The sequence below is a fragment of the Littorina saxatilis genome, linkage group LG13 (assembly GCF_037325665.1).
Source record: "Littorina saxatilis isolate snail1 linkage group LG13, US_GU_Lsax_2.0, whole genome shotgun sequence".
NCBI classification, from domain to species: Eukaryota; Metazoa; Mollusca; class Gastropoda; order Littorinimorpha; family Littorinidae; genus Littorina; species Littorina saxatilis.
In genome coordinates, this window is record NC_090257.1 from 27,483,748 (window position 1) to 27,506,670 (window position 22,923).

The 22,923-nt window shown below is 40.8% G+C and overlaps 1 protein-coding gene across 1 annotated transcript in view; it reads right to left on the reverse strand.

Moving 5' to 3' along the window:
* Positions 1–22,923, reverse strand: part of LOC138945850 (ficolin-2-like) — a 96,679-nt gene that overhangs the window by 62,061 nt on the left and 11,695 nt on the right. Inside the window, exons 2-3 of the mRNA XM_070317366.1 lie at positions 22,160–22,275; positions 21,425–21,521 (exon numbers count right to left, since the gene is read on the reverse strand). Coding sequence (XP_070173467.1) covers positions 21,425–21,521; positions 22,160–22,275 — 213 coding nt within the window. The remainder of the gene's footprint in view (positions 1–21,424; positions 21,522–22,159; positions 22,276–22,923) is intronic.

A 22,923-nucleotide genomic window follows, 5' to 3' on the forward strand; every position in this document is an offset into this window, starting at 1 on the left:
GTTGACCTGGCAGATCGGAAAAATCTCCACTCTTAACCCACCAGGCGGCAGCGACCGGGATTCAAACTCACGACCTCCCGATATATGCATGCATACATGCACGCGCGCATGGTCTCTCTCATGACCTCTCTCTCTCTCTCTCTCTCTCTCTCTCTCTCTCTCTCTCTCTCTCTCTCTCTCTCTCTCTCTCTCTCTCTCTCTCTCTCTCTCTCTCTCTCTCACACACACACACACACACACACACATACACACAAACATATATATATATATATATATATATATATATATATATGCAAGCACGCTCGTTCGCTCGCACGCACGCCCGTACACACGCACGTACGCATGAACGCACATTAATACATGCACGCGCGCATGATCTCTCTCACACACACACACACACACACACACACGCGCACACACACACACACACACACACTCACACACACACACACACACACACACACACACACACGCATACACACACACACATACACACACACACACACACACACATACACACACACACACACACACACACACACACACACACATCTAACCCTCCATGCAAACACAACAGAACTGTTCATACAGTATAATTGGAATGTGGCTAACATATTTCTTGTCAAACACCATAACGACTGCATACACAGTCGACAACTATGTACGTCTGAATTCCATTCAACGGCAATACAAATACGAGGGATCAGTTGAACATTAATATAAGGTAGTTGTTGAAGTAAAAACATATCACATTCACATTTACAAGGCCAACTGCATTTAAACGTTTCAGACATTTCCTCATTGCCACAATTTCTACTGAAGCCAATGTTCACTTTTCCCGAAACTAAACGCATTTCATTTCACATAAAAATCGAAGAACAGCAATCGACTTTCTCATAGCCCTCGCCTCCTGTGTGTATAATAACCCACCTGTATCCTCTTTTCGTGAACACCCCCTTTGACCCAGCTACCCCCACCCCATCATCTGCATCTTATTCTTCCTTTTGCACGAGGGTCAGCATGTGCTAGGAATCGTCTTTTGTGGATCGATGTGCCGAAAGGATGCAATAACGAATCGGGCACTTCACACGGGGCGACTCAGGTGGTGCTGTTATGTGCTGTTTTTGTCTTAATTGTGCTTTTACAAGTTCCTGTTGGTCTGTGCGTGGTGGTAGTTAACATAATGGTGCATGCCTCTCTTGGATATTTGTCTTACATCTTGACTGCGAGAGCTTTGTATGCAGAGAGGTGTTACGTTGAGAACTATGTTATAACTTAGATCATATATTTAATTTATATAATGCTAATGTTGGAGTGTTTCGTTTGTCTTTATTTGACATGCACCACCTCTGACATTTCTCCATGTGAGATAACAAAGTTGATTAATTTTGGTTTTAGTTCATCACTCACATTACAACAAGCTGATGACTGAATTCAGCTCACTTGAGATTAAGAACTGTGTGAATTGATATCCCAACCACACGGGGGATAACCTGTCAAAGGCCGAACAGAAGCCGAAGGTCGCTCATGACACGTGTGAAGGCAAGTGTTGTCTGTTTTCTAGGTATTGTTTGATTTATGTCGGGATTTAAGGTAAGCTACTGATTCAGCGATGACTAAATTTGTTTCTCGATGCATAAAAAGTCAGGGAGCGATTGATATTTGCCCGTAAATAGCCTTCAAAGCTGAAAATGTCCGCGATCGAGCACCGGAAATGGCTGTTCGATGGGTTTTGCAAGTAGAAATGTGCTTTATTTCACCAAATCAGCTCGTATTTGGTGTGGGTACGGGATTCTAGAGGACGAAGGAGTCATAAGATGTGCAAAGAAGTGCTATTTAGGAGTAGAATAAATCTTCTGAGACAGTAGACAAGAGAAGGTCATATTTGAGAGAAGCGCGTAGGCCGATTGTCTTTCCGACAAGCGAATGATACAGCAGATTAATCATTCGTTTTGACCAGAAAGCTAGTCTCTAGTTTTTATGAATGAGTTTTTTAATTAAAACAATCACGAGAACTCTCTCGCTTAGCCTAATGGCTGTTCGATGGGTTTCGCAAGTAGAAATGTGCTTTATTTCACCAAATCAGCTCGTATTTGACATCGGTTTGGTATATATATATATATTTTTTCTAATCCTACCGCGAACTAGATAGCAGACGCGGCACGACTGTTGCACCACACTTTGAAGTAATCCCACACTTTGAAGTAAATTACTTCAAAGTGTGGGGATGTGCCCCACACTTTGAAGTAAACCCATTTTTTACTTCAAAGTGTGGGGGGATCTTCCCACACTTTAAAGTAAACTCAGTTTTTACTTCAAATTGTGGGGGGATCTTCCCACACTTTGAAGTAACTTACTTCAAAGCGTGGGACTTTTGCATCGCCTGTTTGAGCCTGATGATTTTGTCAAAAAAAATGGCAAAGTCTTTTGGATGAGTGAACAGAAAAAGTGAGCGAGCCAAGAAACATAGTGATGTTTGTTATCAGGCTTTAAGCAATGTCCCATTGTTGAGTGTGACGAAAACTCGTGGTGACGATTTTAAAACATGTTGGGTCACGCATGGTCCAATCTTACATGGTCCAACCTTACATGGTCCAACCTTACATGGTCCAACCTTATATGGTGCAACCTTACATGGTCCAACCTTACATGGTCCAATCTTACATGGTCCATATATATATTATTGGACCATGTAAGATTGGACCATGTAAGATTGGACCATGTAAGATAGGATCATGTAAGGTTGGACCATGTAAGGTTGGACCATGTAAGGTTGGACCATGTAATATTGGACCATGTAAGATTGGACCATGTAAGATTGGACCATGTAGGGTTGGACCATGTAAGATTGGACCATGTAAGGTTGGACATTGTAAGGTTGGACCATGTAAGATTGGACCATGTAAGATTGGACCATGTAAGGTTGGACCATGTAAGGTTGGACCATGTTATATTGGACCATGTTATACTGGACCATGTAAGGTTGGACCATGTAAGGTTGGACCATGTTATATTGGACCATGCAAGGTTGGACCATGTAAGATTGGACAATGTAAGATTGGACCATGTAAGGTTGGAACATGTAAGGTTGGACCATGTAAGATTGGACCATGTAAGGTTGGACCATGTAAGATTGGACCATGTAAGGTTGGACCATGTAAGATTGGACCATGTAAGATTGGACCATGTAAGGTCGGACCATGTAAGGTTGGACCATGTAAGATTGGACCATGTAAGATTGGACCATGCGTGACCCAACATGTTTTAAAATCGTCATCACGAGTTTTCGTCACACTCAACAATGGGACATTGCTTAAAGCCTGATAACAAACATCATTATGTTTCTTGGCTCGCTCACTTTTTCTGTTCACTCATCCAAAAGACTTTGCCATTTTTTTTTGACAAAATCATCAGGCTCAAACAGGCGATGCAAAAGTCCCACGCTTTGAAGTAAGTTACTTCAAAGTGTGGGAAGATCCCCCCACACTTTGAAGTAAAAAATGGGTTTACTTCAAAGTGTGGGGCACATCCCCACACTTTGAAGTAATTTACTTCAAAGTGTGGGATTACTTCAAAGTGTGGTGCAACAGTCGTGCCGCGTCTGCTATCCAGTTCGCGGTAGGATTAGAAAAAATATATATATACCAAACCGATGTCAAATACGAGCTGATTTGGTGAAATAAAGCACATTTCTACTTGCGAAACCCATCGAACAGCCATTAGGCTAAGCGGGAAGTTCTCGTGATTGTTTTAATTAAAAAACTCATTCATAACAAGAGGCGAAGCCATCAAGGCTCACGTAAGAAATCGACAAACAGTAACACAAACTCAATCACTCCGTCACACACACACACACACACACACACACACACACACACACACACACACACACACACACACACACACACACAGAAAAAGCATAGGTGAAACTGTGCAAGAAAGCGAGACACTAGATCTAGATCTGTCTGTCTGCATGTAGCCTACTTACAAGGACACGACTGCCAACTAGTCTCGGCGCGCTCAAAATAATAATGACCGAGACTGTCAGTACTTCCTTCGCGTGACGTCTAACCCTCTTACGTCATAATGTGACGTCAATGTAATGTGACGTCTTCAAATGTTAGAGTTTCTACCACAGACATACACACGCACAGACGCACGCACGCACGCACGCACGCACGCACGCACAGACAGACAAAGTTACGATCGCATAGGCTACACTTACGTGAGCCAAAAACTAGAGACTAGCTTTCTGGTCAAAACGAATGATTAATCTGCTGTATCATTCGCTTGTCGGAAAGACAATCGGCCGACGCGCTTCTCTCAAATATGACCTTCTCTTGTCTTCTGTCTCGGAAGATTTATTCTACTCCCAAATAGCACTTCTTTGCACCTCTTATGACTCCTTCGTCCTCTAGAATCCCGTATCCACACCAAATACGAGCTGATTTGGTGAAATAAAGCACATTTCTACTTGCAAAACCCATCGAACAGCCATTTCCGGTGCTCGATCGCGGATATTTTCAGCTTTGAAGGCTATTTACGGGCAAATATCAATCGCTCCCTGACTTTTTATGCATCGAGAAACAAATTTAGTCATCGCTGAATCAGTAGCTTACCTTAAATCCCGACATAAATCAAACAATACCTAGAAAACAGACAAAACTTGCCTTCACACGTGTCATGAGCGGCCTTCGGCTTCTGTTCGGCCTTTGACCGGTTATCCCCCGTGAACCACTGTTCCAATCCGGAACTATTTTCAGTAGTGTTCGCATTGGCAAACTTCCACCGACTTTTGTTTGACTTCTGAACGACAAAGACACACACACATACAGACACGCACTGGCTCACACACACACACACACTCACACAGACACACACACACACACACACAGACACACATATACATGCAGACACACACACACACACACACACACACACACACACACACACACACACACACACACACACACACACACACACACGAAGAACTGAAATAAGATTTGTATTTATTAGCAAAGATAATGGCAAACAAATAATGGTGTTTTTTACATCTTGGCACCAAAAGGGGACACGGCAGTGCAAAGTTTTGACTTTATTTGTTGCTGAAACAGTTTCCGCTAAAGATATTCAAAGGTCTTTTGGATCCCTTGTCATAAAAACGGCCAACACTTGCCAAACAAAAGGAAGAAATTGTCTTAATGTTGATACTTCCACAATTTAGCATATGCAACAATGAGGTTTTTGTCATCATGTTGGCACTATCTTGTCTGCATAAAAAGCACGTGTGTTTGTAAAAACTGTTGGATCGTTTGAGATTGTTTTTGATTTTTAAGGTGTCAAAATGAAGAGTTCGACCGTTTATATGAAATCAAATTGTGTTATTTCGTTACCTGAAATTCCACACTTGTTTTCAAAAGGCAACCCTGATACCGACTATCACACAACATGTTCAACCTGTATGGTTTGTTTGTTTGTTTGTTTGTTTGTTTTGTTTGTTTGTTTGTTGCTTTTATTGAAAAAAGCCCAACCAACAACAACAAAAACTAACTTGAAATAACGCTCAAAATTGTTTTCGAGAAGAAAATACATCAAATCAAAATACGCTTTCTAGCCCTGGCGAAATGTCCCTGTTATTGTCAGACAGGTACTTTCTGCACAGAGAAAAAACCTATCTTTATATCAGCGTTGAGACTTGCTGTTTTGACAAATCCGAACCTTTGAATATCTGTTTGTCTCCGTTTTTCCCAGCGATCTTTCCATGTCCAAGTCACAAGATCCTATAATACTGTAGAGGGAAGTGCAATTCCTTTTTAGTACAAAGATTTCCTTGGTGATTGTCACACTGAAAAAAGCTCTTTGACAATGAAGATGTCATTTTACTTCTATCCAAATCTGGCTAAATTCTACAAACATGACAAATTGTGACTGTGGTTGCATTTGCACTACCGTGTCTGAGTTTAATATGTTGGGGGGAAAGGCAAGCACATATATATATTTGAAAGAGATTAAGTCAAGCATACGGAGAGTAAAATCGGAAGAAAACATACTCAGATCATTTCAATGTAATTTAAGAAAATCAAGAAACAAACAAGCATTATTCGTTTATCACTTTGTGATCAGAAATGTCACGAAAACAATGAAAAGTGACTTTTAACATCCTACTGCAAGATTAGAACGAAACAACGTACTGCTAATCGCCGGGCAAACTAAATATAGGTAAGAATTGAATGTTATTTGAAAAAGCCCCATGAAAAAAAACCTCATGAGAAATAACGGTGGTGGTGATTAAAACAGGTGAGACACTACAACATCGTGAACATTCACTGATATACATGTACTAACTAATAACAATGTTATTACCTAAACACCACGCACTCACTGTTAACATGTAAGATTTATATTTTTTTAAATCACTATCGATGCCAATTCCAGAGATTATAGGTTCTGACAAGGGTAAACTTGATTCAAACGAACGATCCTATTAAGGGAGAGAAGTATATCTACATTGTATATTGTACAAGTTCAATTGAGAGGAAAGAACAATTGGTGCTCTCCCCTTAATGAGTTCCACATTATAACTCATTTACTGTACGTGACTCTTGATATACAGTTAGTTGACGGACATTTCAACGTGTTTAACTTTCACCTGACATCCAGCTTTAGAATACAAACTACGACCACAGATTCTCTTTTGATTTACTACAGGTATTATTATAAGCATTAGTCAGTTTCTATGTATCATGTATTATTCATTATCTATGTATCTGTTAGCATTTATTGATGATCTATCAGTATTTATAATCTGGAAAAAATTCCACGAACAAGACGAATTTTTTCTTGAATTAAATTTGCACTTTCGCGTCTGGGTTTAACATATGTTGGGGGAAAAGGCAACTACATAATTATCTTTAATTAAAATATATTAGGACAAGCATACAGAAAGTTAATGTGGTGAAAGCATATTCAAAGATTGTAATTGTAAATTAAGACAAAAAGAACAAAAAAGGATCATCCGTGTATGACATTGGCATCAGACATGCCATGAAAACATAGAATAGTGACATTCAACTTCCAACTGCAAGGTGAGAATGAAACCACATATTGTGTTAATTACATGTAACGCTGAATATAAGTAATAAGTAAATGTTCTGTGTCCAAACTGAACACTATTCACATGTACAAGTTGTATAATAGATAGTAAACTGCAGAGATTAGTCCAAGAAAATAGACAAATACAACACATGATTATATCAAAAATATTAAAAATACATGAAGAGAAAAGACAAGAAGAATAAATGACTGAATGCAATCAGAATAGATAAATACCGGACACTTAAAGTAAATGTGAGTAAACTTCTATAGTGCTAGACAATAATTCATACACAGAAAAACTAACACATCAACAAAATACAAACAAACAAACAAACAAGCAAAACAAAAAAACGAACATAACAATGTTGAGGTTACATGCAATAAAACGATCACACAAAAATGTAGAAACTAGGAACACACACACACACAAAATCACACAAGAAATTTGGTATCATGATGCATATAAGTCTTTCCTAAAACCGTTTCAGTAATTATCCAATGCTTAAAACGCCTTCTTTTTTCTTTAGAGCTTTAGATTGGTTTTCAAGATTCTAGATTGAGGTTTGAATGATTCAAATGCACGGCGTAAGCGTAAGTAGTGTGAAGTTAAGGCATCCATAACGATTGTTAGCTCTGAATAACAAACGCATCGCCTATTTTTTTGCTGTTATGATGGGTAGTATATAATATCAAATAAAACAAAGGTATTGCTGGGATATGAGATACAAATCTGTCAGACAAACAGTCAGAAGGTCAGGATAAGGATAAATAAAAAGTATCATATTGTCCTCATCGACATTCGGGCTGGTTTCTCACAGTTTCATTTTGTTTACGCCAAATTTTAGTTAGCAAGGTTAAGTTTAGGTGGTACGTGGTCTGAAACGAAAATAAATATAAGGACTGATAGCTCTGTGAATACAATGCCTAATTTCACCAGGTAAAGTGTAGGTGGTACATGGCATTGTCTAAGAGTATAATAACACATCCAACAAGCACTTGGCTCTTGGTCGCGGTAACCAGTCAATGTGTAGTTATTCGGTAATGTTGCAATAGCTTGTTCTAAAAACAAATACAAACAATCTGCCACATGCCACATAACATAACGGAGAAACGTTACAATGTCCATTTTCAGATTCAGTTTGCTTTTACAGAACTAGAACGAATACAGCTGTTGGTCTTTGTCATCGTTCTGTGAAATATGGAGAGGCGGCTAAATGTAGTTTCAGATGTGTTGCATGTCAACTGCAGCTACCCAGTAATAACCCCATCCGAAATCAGAAGTTCTTGCCGTTTTCCAAGATTGCGGTCGCTCTCTTTCACACGCTAGGTCAGCCTGATTGCACAGTGGATTTAAACGGAATGGGTATGCTATGTTAGGTAAGACACCAAACAAACGTTTTGATGTAAAACAAATCGGAACTATTGTTCAGTTTCAGTCACCGTCGCGGTTGAAAGTAAATCACGCCGTCCAAAAACGCCATTTTTGAGGGTAGGCGTTGTCAAGGTCGTGTGAAGTTATTATGAGTTATTTCTTCTTCTTCTTCTTCTTCTTGTCGATCACTCAGAGTTATTTCTAATATGCTGACTGTTAGCAACTGATAACAGACATGTCGAGAAAATGGATTATCAGCCATGAGCTGAAGGCGAATGCTGATATCATTTGTGAGACATGTCTGTTATCAATTCCTAACAGTCAGCATATTAGAAATAACGGTTTTATTACCGTCTATTTCGATCAAAAGAAATTTTGAAGCGACCCCGCGAATTAGACGGAACAGTCGTAATGGAAACTGGGTCGTTCGTATCTCATTATGCCTGTCAGTCAAAGCATTCTCGTGATCTGGGTCAGCCAATTAGAGTCACTCACCTGACGAAATGAATCATCACAGGTCAAATGCGATCACACAACAATCTCACAAGATAAACCATGTTGAACATGCGTTTCAGTTACTTCGATATCTCTTGTCCACCTGAGAGCGACAGATTTCGAAACAACCCCAGAGAAAAAAGAAAAGACCTAAATTAAGTGACGCAATTTCGCTTGAATCGTCAGAACTTGGAAAATGGCATTTTGAAGTGAGTGGGTCGGCATTGCAAACGCAGAGGGTGGGTGGTGACTCGCCGTTCTGTAAAGCGCCCACCGACAAAACTGGCTTTTCTGTATTTTTAAATAAAGAGTGTAGTATCTCAATCTGACAGCATTTAAAGTGTCATTTTGTGGAATAAGTCATGCTGATATAGTCAGTTCTAATGTTTACTTTGTCGTGTTAATTTTTAGCGTGATAAACAAAAAGGGTCCCTGCCTGAACGTTATAACATTCAGAGGGTCACCTAGAAGCAGTCCTGATTGTTCCAAAAGCCATATGGTGCACTGGAATGGTAATAAACTGAAATATTGCTCACATCCCCCCCAAAACACTGTTTAGCATCTGAAAAAGTATCCTTAACTTTTTGTGCTCAGTCTAAGAATGACTTAACCGTCGCTAAATCGCATGGTCCGCTAAATATGAATAAGAAGTGAATGTTCTGTGACAAAAAAATAAACAATATTTAAATGTACAACAGATAGATAATTACTGAGAATAGTCAAAAAAAATAGACAAATACAACACATGATTATATGTAAATATTTAGACAAAGAGAAAAGACAAGAAGAATACGTGATCAAATATATAAATACAGGACACAAGTAAAGGTGAGTAAATTTCTGGTAATGTAGTAATAGATTTTATTTAAAAAAAACACACACAAAAAAACATGCAAATGCCATCAAAGCCGATAGCAGTGATCAGTTGCTGATTCGTCGTCCAATATTTGAAGATAAACTCGGCCAAGTGTCGAACATTTTTGTAAAAGGCAATCTCGGGAGCATAACTTTGCCCAAGAGAATAAACAACCACGAACAATCAGCAATCGTTTTATCGCGTTCGTTTCCTTGTTTTTTTGTCTGCTTGTTTATGAATGAGTTCGGATCAGTTGCAGGGAAAAAACAACTTCTGATCTAAACAAAAAGTCCAAATTTACACTGTCGTTAACAAGTGATGTGACAGAAGATGTTGAGTAATATCTTCTATTGCGTATGAGTTTCCTCTGAAGTGGCTGGCAGCCATTTTGTGTTGATGACTATTTCTTGTGTTGGCTTGCACGTACTGTCAACCTCTGTCACTCTTTGTCTAGTTCTCTATTGTGTGATTTAGAAAACCAGCCAAGGCTGCTGGACTGATGATTGGAAAGAAATTAAAAAAAAATACATCTGAAAAGAACGAGGTACATTTTGGATGCAAAAGTGTTGTTTTTTTTAAATCTGAAATAACGTCAGTGTTTTGGTTGTTTTGTGTATTTCTTGAATTGTTGTTTTCCTCAGTTTTTCCAAGAAAATGTTCATGCAAATCATATTACAGAACATGCGTGCGCGTAAAAACTTTCAACAACAACAATAGTAATAATTAAAAAACAAATACTACTACTGCTACTTCTACAACTTGTACAGATGATGATGATGATGATGATGATGATGATGATGATGATGAAAAGCGATAAGAACATGGCAGAATTAGAAATCAAAAGTCATAAAAGTAAGGCAGCGTGCTCTTCTTCTTATTTAAAGCAAAGCACGTCGAAACCCCAACAACCCAAAAATCAATGCGGCTTTTAAATTTCATTGCAAGCACATAGGAATTTGTGTCCGATGACACCGATTTTGTTGTAGTTTGAACACACTGCTTTAGAACGGAGAGCCAACTTATACTGTTCAAAAAAAGAAACGCATAGCTTGTAATATTTGGTTAATTTAGTTATATGGCTACAAGGATATCCACCAAACTGCAGAAAATGTTTATCTGGTCGTCGACCTTTCGTCCATTGCCACAAGTGAGCTCTGCACGTGACGCATGCGTTATCAGTGGCTACAATGTCAAAATTGCTCATTTGGCATGACCACTCGTCATGCTTCTGTGTAATCTCGTGAAACTCGGGGAATATTGAGCTCTCACCATGTCTTCCAAAACCCATAAAAGCGGATTGTTCGCCACAAAGAAATCAGACGACAATTCAGCGACGAAAGATGGCCCGATTGAGCAGAGAAGACCGCCAAATTGCATTGGGTCGTTTACAAGCAGGCCAAAGTCAAAGTGCAATCGCCAGGCACTTCCACGTGTCCCAGAGCACCATCAGTAGACTGTGGGTCAGGTTTCAAGCCACTGGCTCCGTTGCTGACTTGCCACGAGCGGGAAGACCAAGGGCGACAACTGCTGCTCACGACCGCTTCATACGGCTCCGCCACCTCCGGAATCGTTTCCTGTCGGCCTCATCTTCTGTCCAGGCTCTCCCCGGGCCACACCGATTATCGGACCAGACCGTGCGGAACCGCCTGCATGAAGCTGGTTTGAGAGCTCGCAGACCTCACAGAGGAGCTGTCCTCACCCGCCGCCATCGCCAGAACCGAGTGCAGTGGGGCAACCAGCACCTTCGCTGGACCGTCCGGAATCACTGGAGACACGTGTGGTTCAGCGACGAGTCCTACTTCCTGCTCCAGCGACATGATGGTCGGAGGAGGGTCTACCGGAGAGTAAACGAACGTTACGCGCCCAACTGTGTGGATGAGGCACCCGTTCATGGTGGTGGAGGCGTCATGGTGTGGGGGGCGATCAATACCGCTGGAAGGAGCACCCTGGTGCACGTCCAAGGGCGCATAACTGCCCAGCGATACGTGGAGGAAATTCTGCGCCCACACGCCCTTCCTCTTCTGGCTGACCAGGATGCCATATTCCAGCAGGACAACGCTCGCCCGCACACAGCACGACTCACCACCCAGTTCCTCACCGACCACCATGTCCAGGTGCTTCCCTGGCCATCCATGTCGCCAGACATGAACCCGATAGAACACCTCTGGGATGAATTGGACAGACGTGTGCGCAGGCGAGAAGAAGCGCCGGCAAATCACCGCGATCTATTGCAGGCACTTCAGGAGGAGTGGGACACCATCCCACAGCAAGATATCCGGCATCTGATCCAGTCCATGCCCAGAAGGTGCCGGGCAGTTGTTGCTGCTCAAGGCAGTCACACCCCCTACTGACTTGACAGCCTCGGCACCCAATCGTATTGATTGACTGATTGATTTGAAGATGCAAATGAACTGTGTGTGCATTCAACTGTGTCCATACCAAATTTCAAACAAATAATCTAAATATTGGATTTTCTGTTAATTTTTTCGAAAAATAAAACAAATTTGGCAAGTAGCAACTATGCGTTTCTTTTTTTGAACAGTATATATCAGTGCGTGTATAGTTAGGTAATGATTGAAAGTGAGGGGACACAAGCACATTTTGAAGGATGTTAACTTACCTTAGGTACAAGTAACACTGACCTTTAGCAACCTAACCTAAAGATTTCAGATAACCCCGTAGAGTTGTAAGGGTGTTTTGCGTAATGATTCTTTGAGTAATGCAAGTTCGCTACATAGAGCTACACATGCATTGGGATGCTGTAAATGACCACAGATATATTCGATTCTGATGATAATTATTATGTCTCCTTAGTTGAATAACAAATGTGTTCTGTACCCGCCAATGCAAGGACGGAACGAATAAAAGGTCAGCATTTTCGCCTTTGGACGGTTCTTCGGGACACACACACACACACACACACACACACACATACACACACACACACACACACACACACACACACACACACACACACACACACACACACACACACACACACACAAACAATGAAATAACATGAAAATCAAAAAGCAGCAGAAAAAGCAAAAAACAAAAACCCAGATTATTTTATGGTTTAGATTATGTATCCTGACAAAGTGTACCAGCATGCATACATTCAGTTCTCTTTACTTGTTTTCGCTGATTGGGCCTATAAGAGATGAAATGTCTACTCCTTTGTACCTCCAAAAATGTGTAATTAATAATAAAAAATTGTTGCAATACACCTGCAATTACTGAACAAACAAAACCAAAACAAAAGTGCACTGTCAAAAGCTGAAGTGACACTTTCCCAGCAATTCTTGATTCATAGGTATGTTATCGGACTTACTGGAAACGTATCTTGTTTCATTTTTCTGTCTTAACATTCTTGGTTTTTCTAAAAATCGAAAAATTGCACGGGCACACCGTAACGTCATCCCAATGAGTAGCCAACCAAGGTGTGACCTACAGCACAAAGTCCTTCGTAAACGCAAGTGTACTCCATGATCCAGGTACCAATCCATATTTGATATTACGTCTGTTGCACGACAATTAACAACGGGTTTCTTTCTTTTGCCTTTTAGTATGTTTCGCATTAACATAAACAATGTACACAAATGTATAAGAAAAACAAGTTAAAAGCCACTTTTAAATGGAGGACTGTAGATATATTAATTGTTTAAGCAGACATTTTGGTTTATGTTTGCTTTGGATGTTACTAAACCCGTTCGGGTCAATTTTTGCCAAACACGGTCCTGGGTTTCAGAATGAAATAGATAACTTCTTGTACCACTAAAAGGGGGACAATTCAGCTTGTCTTCAAGTTCGTATGCTGTTAGAACATATCCGCTTTAATGTATTCGAAATCAAGAATTTGAATATTTCCATTTACCCTAAACTTAATTTTTGACTAACTTGTTCTCTACAAAGCGAATATCGATGATTTAGCTTGCCGTGTATCTACCGACTTGTTGAAGCTTTTCATAGGGTTCATATCAATCATAGACATGTTCTTTCTTAAACTACGCGTATCTTCATTTCACTAAATTTATGGGAGTAATTGTCTCCTCCAAAATAAAGCCAATATAACCCTTGTTTAAATGGAGCAGTGCTGCTGGGCATGTACTCCCCGTTCAGGCAGGCGTGGGAGCAGGATCTGTACCACCAGGCGCCGTGGTCATACTGTGCACAGTTGTGGCTCTGCGTGTCGTGATCCCTGTCCCACGTGGTGAACTGGAGACCGCGATGATAGATTAGGCTGTCACCTGTGGAAGGAGATTAATAGCCTCGTCAGTGTGTGTGTGTGTGTATGTGTGTGTATGTGTGTGGTGTGTGTGAATATGTGTGTGTGTGTGTGTGTGTGTGTGTGTGCAGGGGCGGAGCAGTTAAGCCAGGGTGGGTGGGGGAGGGGGTACAACCTGGGTTCTAGGGATAGACCCCTTGTGGGGTACAGGGGCAAGGCCCCGTTGGGGGGTCTGGGGGGCGAAGCTCCCCTGAAGCTGAAGAGTTTTAGCTATTTTATGAACAATTTATGGCTTATCCTTGATTTTAAACATGATCAACTGGTGTCAGCAGCCACTCATTATTTCTTTTAAAGTTAGTATTAAATCTTTTTTTTTGGGACAGCCGGGGAGGGGGGGGGGGGTCGGAACCCCTGTAAGCACCCCCCTAATCCACCACTGGTGTGTGTGTGTATGTATGTGTGTTTGTGAGTGAGTGTGTGTGTGTGTGTTTGTGTGTGTGTGTGCGTGGGTTTTGTATGTGTGCGTGTGTGTGTGTGTATATATATATATGTGTGTGTGTGTGTGTGTGTGTGTGTGTGTGTGTGTGTGTGTGTGTGTGTGTGTGTGTGCGTGTGCGTGCAGAAGTCAAGAGATTCATAATTAACTGCCACAAGGAATACACATCAAGTGCCGTTTTGGATCCTACATTTTTGTTCATAACTGCTCTCAGTATACTGTCTTGTTAGCGATCATATTCACCACTACAGATGTGTTCATGCTTTTACATGGGTTGATGGTACCCTTTATCTACTACACATACAAAATCAACAGCCTGCTGCCGACTGGATTTTGTTTGTTGAATTAATTCCTGCATGCAACACTTAAGAATTAGATGAAGTCAAAGTGATGTGATTCGAAAACACTTCGACACGCATAACTTGCCTGCTGCAGCTTTCATTACATTTTGAATTTAATGAAGGCTGTAACATGCAAGTTATTTGGTCGTAGCCTTGTTGTTTCGAACTAGAAAACTTTGAATTGATCTATATCCGTCAATTTTACATAAGGAGCAATCAAAATCACAAGGTACAGTAAGCATAACCTTGAATGGTTGAAAACGACGTTAAACACCAAATAAAGAAAGAAAGAAAGAAAGAAAGAAAGCAAGCATAAGCTCATCTACGTCTCAATTACACGAAGTGTGTGCTTGGGTGCAATCCATAATAATAAAACAGCTTTGAATGCAAGGTTTGGTGTCTAACAGCAACATGTGTTTCAAGAAGTCTTTGAATACGGGCACTGTGAGCTATATTTTCAATGATCGCTGTAATGCAGCAAAAAGAGAAATATATGAGGTACATGTTAGACACCAACTTTACTTACATCATGCATGTTGGGAAGCTGTTTAAGTGATATTTATTGACCTACTACCCTTCGTTTTTAATTTAGTTAAGTTTTTACTAAATGTTTTTACATAGACAGGGGAATCGAGACGAGGGTGTGGTGTATGTGTGTCTGTGTCTGTGTGTGTGTGTGTGTGTGTGTGTGTAGAGCGATTCAGAGAAAACTACTGCACCGGTCTTCATCAAACTTTACATGAAAGTTCCTGGGTATAATATCCCCAGACGTTTTTTCTTTGTTTGGATAAATGTTTCTGATGACGTCATATCCAGCTTTTTGTGAAAGTTGAGGCCGCACTGTCACGCCCTCATTTTTCAACCAAACTGGTTGAAATTTTGGTTAAGCAATTTTTGACGAAGTCCGGACTATGGGATTGCATTGTACCTCGGAAATTAAAACCATAGTTAATTAGTTTGCTCATTAAAGTTGTCATTAAAATCAAATTTTCACAAACAGATTTCAAATTGATTGCATCGTATTCTTTATCAAATTCCGAATCTAAAAATATATACATATGTCATGTTTACTCTTAAAATGTGATCACAAAAAACAAAAGTAGGCATATTAGTACTACGATTACAATTTCAAAAATCGATTCAAAAAAGATTTCATCTTATTCTTTATCATTTCCTGATTCCAAAAACATATAGATATAATATGTGGTAATCAGAACAAACTCATAAAGTTAAAAAGAATACAGAAAAGCGCGCTTTCCTGCTTAGCACAATACCGCGCTGTACTGGCCAGTCAATTTCACTTCGTATTGTCTAGGTAAAAAAAATGCAGTGCGTTCAGTTTCATTCTGTGAGTTCGACAGCCTCACTAACTGTAGTAATTTCGCCTTACGCGACTTGTTTTTCTTTTTAGATCACTTCCTACCAGCGTTCCCCCCTGTGAAGCTGTCAAAGTTCAGACGGTAGTTGTCGCTGCTGTCGCTGATGGAGAAGTTGTTGTAGGTGGCGTAACCTGTCGTGTTGTCCCACTTCATTAGGTCCACGCGTAGTTCATACTGCTGTCTGGACGTCAACATGTGCAGGGCGTCAAGACCTGGAAAGTATCCACACACAGTTCATACTTCTGTCTGGACGTCAACATGTGCAGGGCGTCAAGACCTGGACAGTATCCACACACAGTTCATACTTCTGTCTGGACGTCAACATGTGCAGGGCGTCAAGACCTGGAAAGTATCCACACACAGTTCATACTTCTGTCTGGACGTCAACATGTGCAGGGCGTCAAGACCTGGAAAGTATCCACACACAGTTCATACTTCTGTCTGGACGTCAACTTGTGCAGGGTATCAAGACCAGGGCCCATATTCTTGAAAAAAACTGCAACATTGTGTCCTACAAAGTCAAAATGTCGTTTAACTACCGCCGAGTATTTATTTTTACTGCCCAGTAATAATTTATTTTCCCCCGGTTTGTTTGTTCGTTTGCTTAACGCCCAGCCGACCACGGAGGGCCATATCAGGGCGGTGCTGCTTTGACATATAACGTGCGCCACACAGAAGACAGAAGTCGCAGCACAGGCTTCATGTCTCACCCAGTCACATTATTCTGACACCGGAACAACCAGTCCTAGCACTAACCCCATAATGCCAGACGCCAGGCGGAGCAGCCACTAGATTACCAATTTTAAAGTCTTAGGTATGACCCGGCCGGGGTTCGAACCCACGACCTCCCGATCACGGGGCGGACGCCTTACCACTAGGCCAACCGTGCCGGTTTTTCCCCCGGTATTCATGTGAGTCTGGCGGAAGGTCGGCAGCTACCAGGGATTGTTATTTTTAGAATAGGAGATTCCCCATGCTTGCTCTTCTCTGCGCACGCGTTACCGGCGTATTCGCCGGCGTGTCAGTTTCAAAATCAATAGCAACAACCCAAACAAACTGAATGAAATAAAAACACGAGGAGACATTTATTCCAAAAAAAAGTAACCTCAGTTGCATGCAGGTGGCTGCTACCGTTAGTTTTTTTGCCTTCTCTCTCACCTTTTTTTTCAAGCGGGGAGCATCCTTCTTCATTGGTCTTTTTCTTTTTTCAATCAAATGTTTACATGTTTAAATTAACAAACTTTATCAATAAACTAATATCATGGTAACAAAAGATTTTTAAAAACACCTATTTCCTGCCTAAAATTAATTTTTTAAATCAATGTTGATACTACAACGTACTCTCTTGCACATGAAGAAAATAAACAAAAATAAACAAATGGCTAAGAGTAAAAAAGAAAAAAAGTACATCCAGATGGCGATTTGAACTCGACTCAATCGCGTATCAGCCGAATGCTATTACATTCTCGACACTGTAATGCATTAAAGAAGACGCTAGCACGCTTTCGCCACAAAGCCGGTATGATCGAGCACCGGTTGAAATCTTTCGCGAGCAGTATCTCGTATTTGTCCGCAATGCATTGGTGCTTAAATGACACCAAGGTGTGTCCATGAGGGACATAAATGTACAAACAATATTTGAACAAGATTGAAAAGAGTGACATGGACAGTGTTCGTGAAGTTACTGACAGGTAGCGACTTTAGAGGAGGGGGGTGGGTCCTCTAACTTTACAGCTCGGAGACACCCCGGTAAGGACTTACCGGTGTTTCATAAATAACACTACAAGATACAAGATATTTATTCACCAATTTTGCAAAAGGATTTCATCTTGGCACGGCACGGTAAAAATAAAATAAAAACCAACCAGACACATATGCAGACACACATCACCATGCATGCATACATACGTACATTACACTGTCATGCACACACAGACACAACTCACACACACACCCACACACACACACACACACACACACACACACACACACACACACACACACACACACACAATTATTTACATACTCACACATAACCAGCCACATATCTACATCACAAATTCACATCGTCGCCTTGTAAAGGTAAAAACCATATCAGCTTAAAAGGGGTGCCAGTACTATCAATACAACATTAGTGAATACTAGAACAATACCTAAAGTTTATAATCCATTTGAAAGTAAGTAGTACACGTAATCATTATCATTTAGTCAGATCATCACATAAAATTATATAATCATGATCTAGCCAGTTAGACAGTTTAAAACAACAGTATTAACAGACTATCACAGATCTACTCAAGCACCTGAACCTAGAGTCGCATTGCACAAAACTACTACCATCACAGAACTACTCCAGCACCTAAAAAATAAGGACCATTCCACATTGCACATATTTCCACTATCACAAGTTATGAGAACAGTAATGGAATGCAGTGAAAGGACTAAGTAACAAAAGAACCCCCCCCCCCCCCAATCCTATAACTACAGTATATTACAACGTCTTCACTACAGGAGTTGTCAGTACAGCATGGGGGATGAAGCTAGAGCGAAAGCGACTAGTTCTGGCTTTCAAAGCTCTGTAGCGCCTACCAGATGGAAGAGGCTCGAAGAAGTGGTTTGCCGGGTGGGAGGGGTCGCGAACAATCTTTCCTGCTTTTCGACCTGAGCGCAACTCAAAGATAGAGGCAACGGAAGGGAAGTCACAGCCCGCGATGTTGGAGGCTGTCCGCACTATGCTCTCCAGTAGCTGTTTCTCTTTCTCAGTGGTGCTGCCATACCAGACCGTGATAGAAAAACACAGGGTGCTCTCAACGACTGCGCGATAGAACTGCGCCATGATTTGCTGTGACATACGGAACTTGCGCAACTGTCTCAGGAAGTGCAGCCGCTGCTGGCACTTCTTAATGATGGACGTGGTGTTCCCGTCCCATTTCAGGTCTTCAGAGATCAGTGTGCCGAGAAATTTGAATGAAGAGACCTGTTCTACAGCTTCCCCATTTATTTCAAGGGGCAAGATGGGGTCTTTCTTTCGTCGAGGGTCGATAACGGACTTATCGAGCGTAAGTGGTTTTACAGGCCAGTTTATGAGTTGCAGCTTTTTCAAGAATACGGGGCCTGGACACACCAACAAACATAGTTCATATAACTGCTGGACACCAAATACGCACACACCCCTACCAACAAATAGAAACATAGTTCATTTGAAACCTATAATAATACGAGAATTTATAACGCGCACATATCTCACCACAAGGCGACTCAAGGCGCACTTGTACACAATCTTTCGCATTAACAACTCAAGCATATTTATATACACTTATGCATAAATTGCATGAAGATGACAAGGCAACTACACAGAGACACGGCACTCAAAAGTAAGCACGAAAAAGAAAAGAAAATTTCAAACAATAATTATGTACATGGCTATATTTACAACTGATCTGATTTAGGCTTGCGGGTGAGATGGGTGAGGGGGGGGGGTGTAGCGGGGCACTGTAGTCTGAGGATTATTTAGGTAGACACCGGATTTTGCGCTCTTTTTTGGGCGCAAGGCCTGGGTGGCTTAATATTCAAGACAGACACTAGCCTTACACTGCCAAAAGTTGACAGCCAAATAACAAAATTACTTTACCGACCCAGAAAATGCCGGTCAACATCTAGACTATTACCTTCCCAACCAGAAGTTGCCAGTCAACTTAAACAAGTACCTTTTCCGACAGAAGTTGCAAGCCTAACCCAGCAAGAAGTTGCCAGTTAAGTCACATTCTTCTTCTTCGTTCATTGACTGAAACTCCCACGTTCACTCATGACTTTGCACGAGTGGGTTTTTACGTGTATGACCGTTTTTACCCCGCCATTCAGGCAGCCATACGCCGCTTTCGGGGGAAGCACGCTGGGTATTTTCTTGTGTCTATAACCCACCGAACTGTGACATGTATTATTCAGGGTATTCAGCTGGTATTTCCTTGTTTTCACTACCTATTTTATTCATGTTTTTATTACTTAGATAGTGGAAGAATGTTTTGTAATGTATGTTTGATGGTGTATGCTTGTAATTAAGCGTTGTTGACTATGAATGTAGATGTAAATGCTTGTATAACTGTGTTTTAATTTTAAATGTGTCAAGCGCAAAGAACATAATTGTAAAGTTATGATGTTGCGCTATATGAATGCTCATTTATTATTATTATTATATTATTATTATTTTCCGTGCGCACTTGGTCTTGTGCTTGCGTGTACACACGAAGGGGGATAACGCACTAGCAGGTCTGCACATAAGTTGACCTGGGAGACAAATCTCCACACTTATCCCACCAGGCTGATGCGGCCGGGGTTTGAACTCACGACCTTCCGATTAGGAGGCCGATGTCTTATCCACTAGGCCACCGCGCCCGTTAAGTCACATAAGACAATTGCTTTACCTAGCCAGAAGTTGACAGTTTAGTTTCATAAACATTTGACTAAACCAACGAGAAATTATCTGTTAAAGGCAGGAGCTGCCATGAAAATACACTGTTTTTTATTTGACCACAACATTCTTGAAACAAAAATGTTAGCGTTAAAAGTTGGTGTGCATTTGCTGCAATGTATGAACAATAATAGTACATGATAAAATAAAAGATTATTTCGAAATTATTAAATACAAAATAATTTCAAAACTACTCCCCATATTTGAACTAAAGTTGGCTTACAAGTGTGTACCGTAAGATGTTTATCTTTGATTTGTTCGAACAACTAAAAACTTTTAAATGTTGACTTTGTGGGTACAAAATGTCTCAAAACATCGAAAATGTGTATCATTAACTGTCCTTCCTAGAGCTAATCCTAGAACAAATGTCTTATACATTTCTGCAAAATTCCAAATCATTCTAATAAATAGTTTTTAAAATTATCTTGTCATCCATAATACATTTTAATTTTTCATTTGATAATTTTTATTAAGTCATTCTAAGAACACATTTTGTTTTTGATCATATACTATTATTCTACATACATTGAAGCAAAAGCACACCACATGTTGTGGTCAAATGACTTGGAAGAGAAAAAAGTTAAGTCACACGAAACAAGTGCCTAATCCTGCCAGAAGTTGCCAGTTAAGTCACATAAGACAATTTCTTAACCCAGAGAGAAGTTGCCAGATAAATCACATGAGATAATTGCCTTACCCAGCCAGAAATTGCCAGTTAGGTCCCCAAAGAAGTTCTGATAAGACGTCCAGTTTCTGTAGAAATCGACTGAGGCATCCTGTCGACGTTGGAACACCTGTTTGTTGTAAACAAGCACAAATCGAAACTATAAATACACACACACACACGCACAAGCACTCACACACACACACACACACACACACACACACACACACGCACACACGCACAACCCACACACGCGTGCTGAAAAAAATCAAACGCGCGTGCATTTGTGCGAGTGTGTGTGTGTGTGTGTGTGTGTGTGTGTTTGTGTGTGTGTGGGTGTTTTTATGTATGTGCAGGGGCGGACGAGGGGGGGGGGGGGTTCTGGACCCCCCCCCCCCCCCCACAGCCAAAAAATAAAAATTTGTTTTTGTGTTTTTTGGGGTTGTTGTTGTTGGACAAAATCTGCTGCCTGAAACTGGTAATGATCATCCTCAGAATGCACCATATTGCACCATTTTGCATCCTTTTTTTCAACATTTTCCGGGGGGCATGCCCCCGGACCCCCCTAGCAAGCTAGGCGCTTCGCGCCGTTGGCTCGGCGCTTCGCGCCTTCACACCCATATCTTCACAATATAATTTTGGAAACCCCCCCCATAAAATGAACTGATCCGCCCCTGATGTGTGTGCGTGCGTGTGTGTGTGTGTGTGTGTGCGTGTGTGTGTGTGTGTGTGTGTGTGTGTGTGTGTGTGTGTGTGTGTTGGACTTACCGTCCAACCCCCTCCATCAGTAACCTGGTCACAGTAGACTTGCAGTGGAGTGGAATTGTCCGGATAGATGGTGACCACGCCGCTCCTGGTTTCCTCATTGCAGTTTTTCTTCTTTTCTGCATCATGAAATCAATACGCTTGTCATGGCCCAATACATAATCTGAGAATATAGTTAGATAAGTTTATAGTTTCTTTAAGTTTGAACATGTCTTTTGTAACTGTCAAGATTATGACCTTTTTGCCAAGAAGCAATACGTTTGTCTAGGGTCAATACAGAATAATACAGATCTTAAAAAACACATGTTTTGCTTTTGCGTTATTGTGCTTCGGTCATATCTACAACTTCATTTGATGCATGTATATTTAACGCCGAAAGATAGTACATACTTTTCAAGTTTGTGTCAGAGGCTTACTATCAAACACATGGGTTCTTGCTTCAAAAAAAAAGTTAATAGAGGTCATTTAAAATTGGACTGTACGTGATTTTTACTAATCTGCTCATTCAAACGGCGTCACGTCTTGCAGGAGCATTTTGTGATTTGGTGGTCTATGCATCCCCCGTCGTGTTAATCCGAGTTTACTTGTAAGAATGTTTAACAATGGAGAAACCGAAACGTAAAGCAAACAAATATCCAATAGGTCTAAAATGCGTTACGTCACACAAGGACGAACCGAGCATTTGGCGGAAAATCACTCCAACTTTTGACAGTATAAATGTTACAGAAGTTTTGATATTATTGTGTTACATATTTGTGACAAAAGAG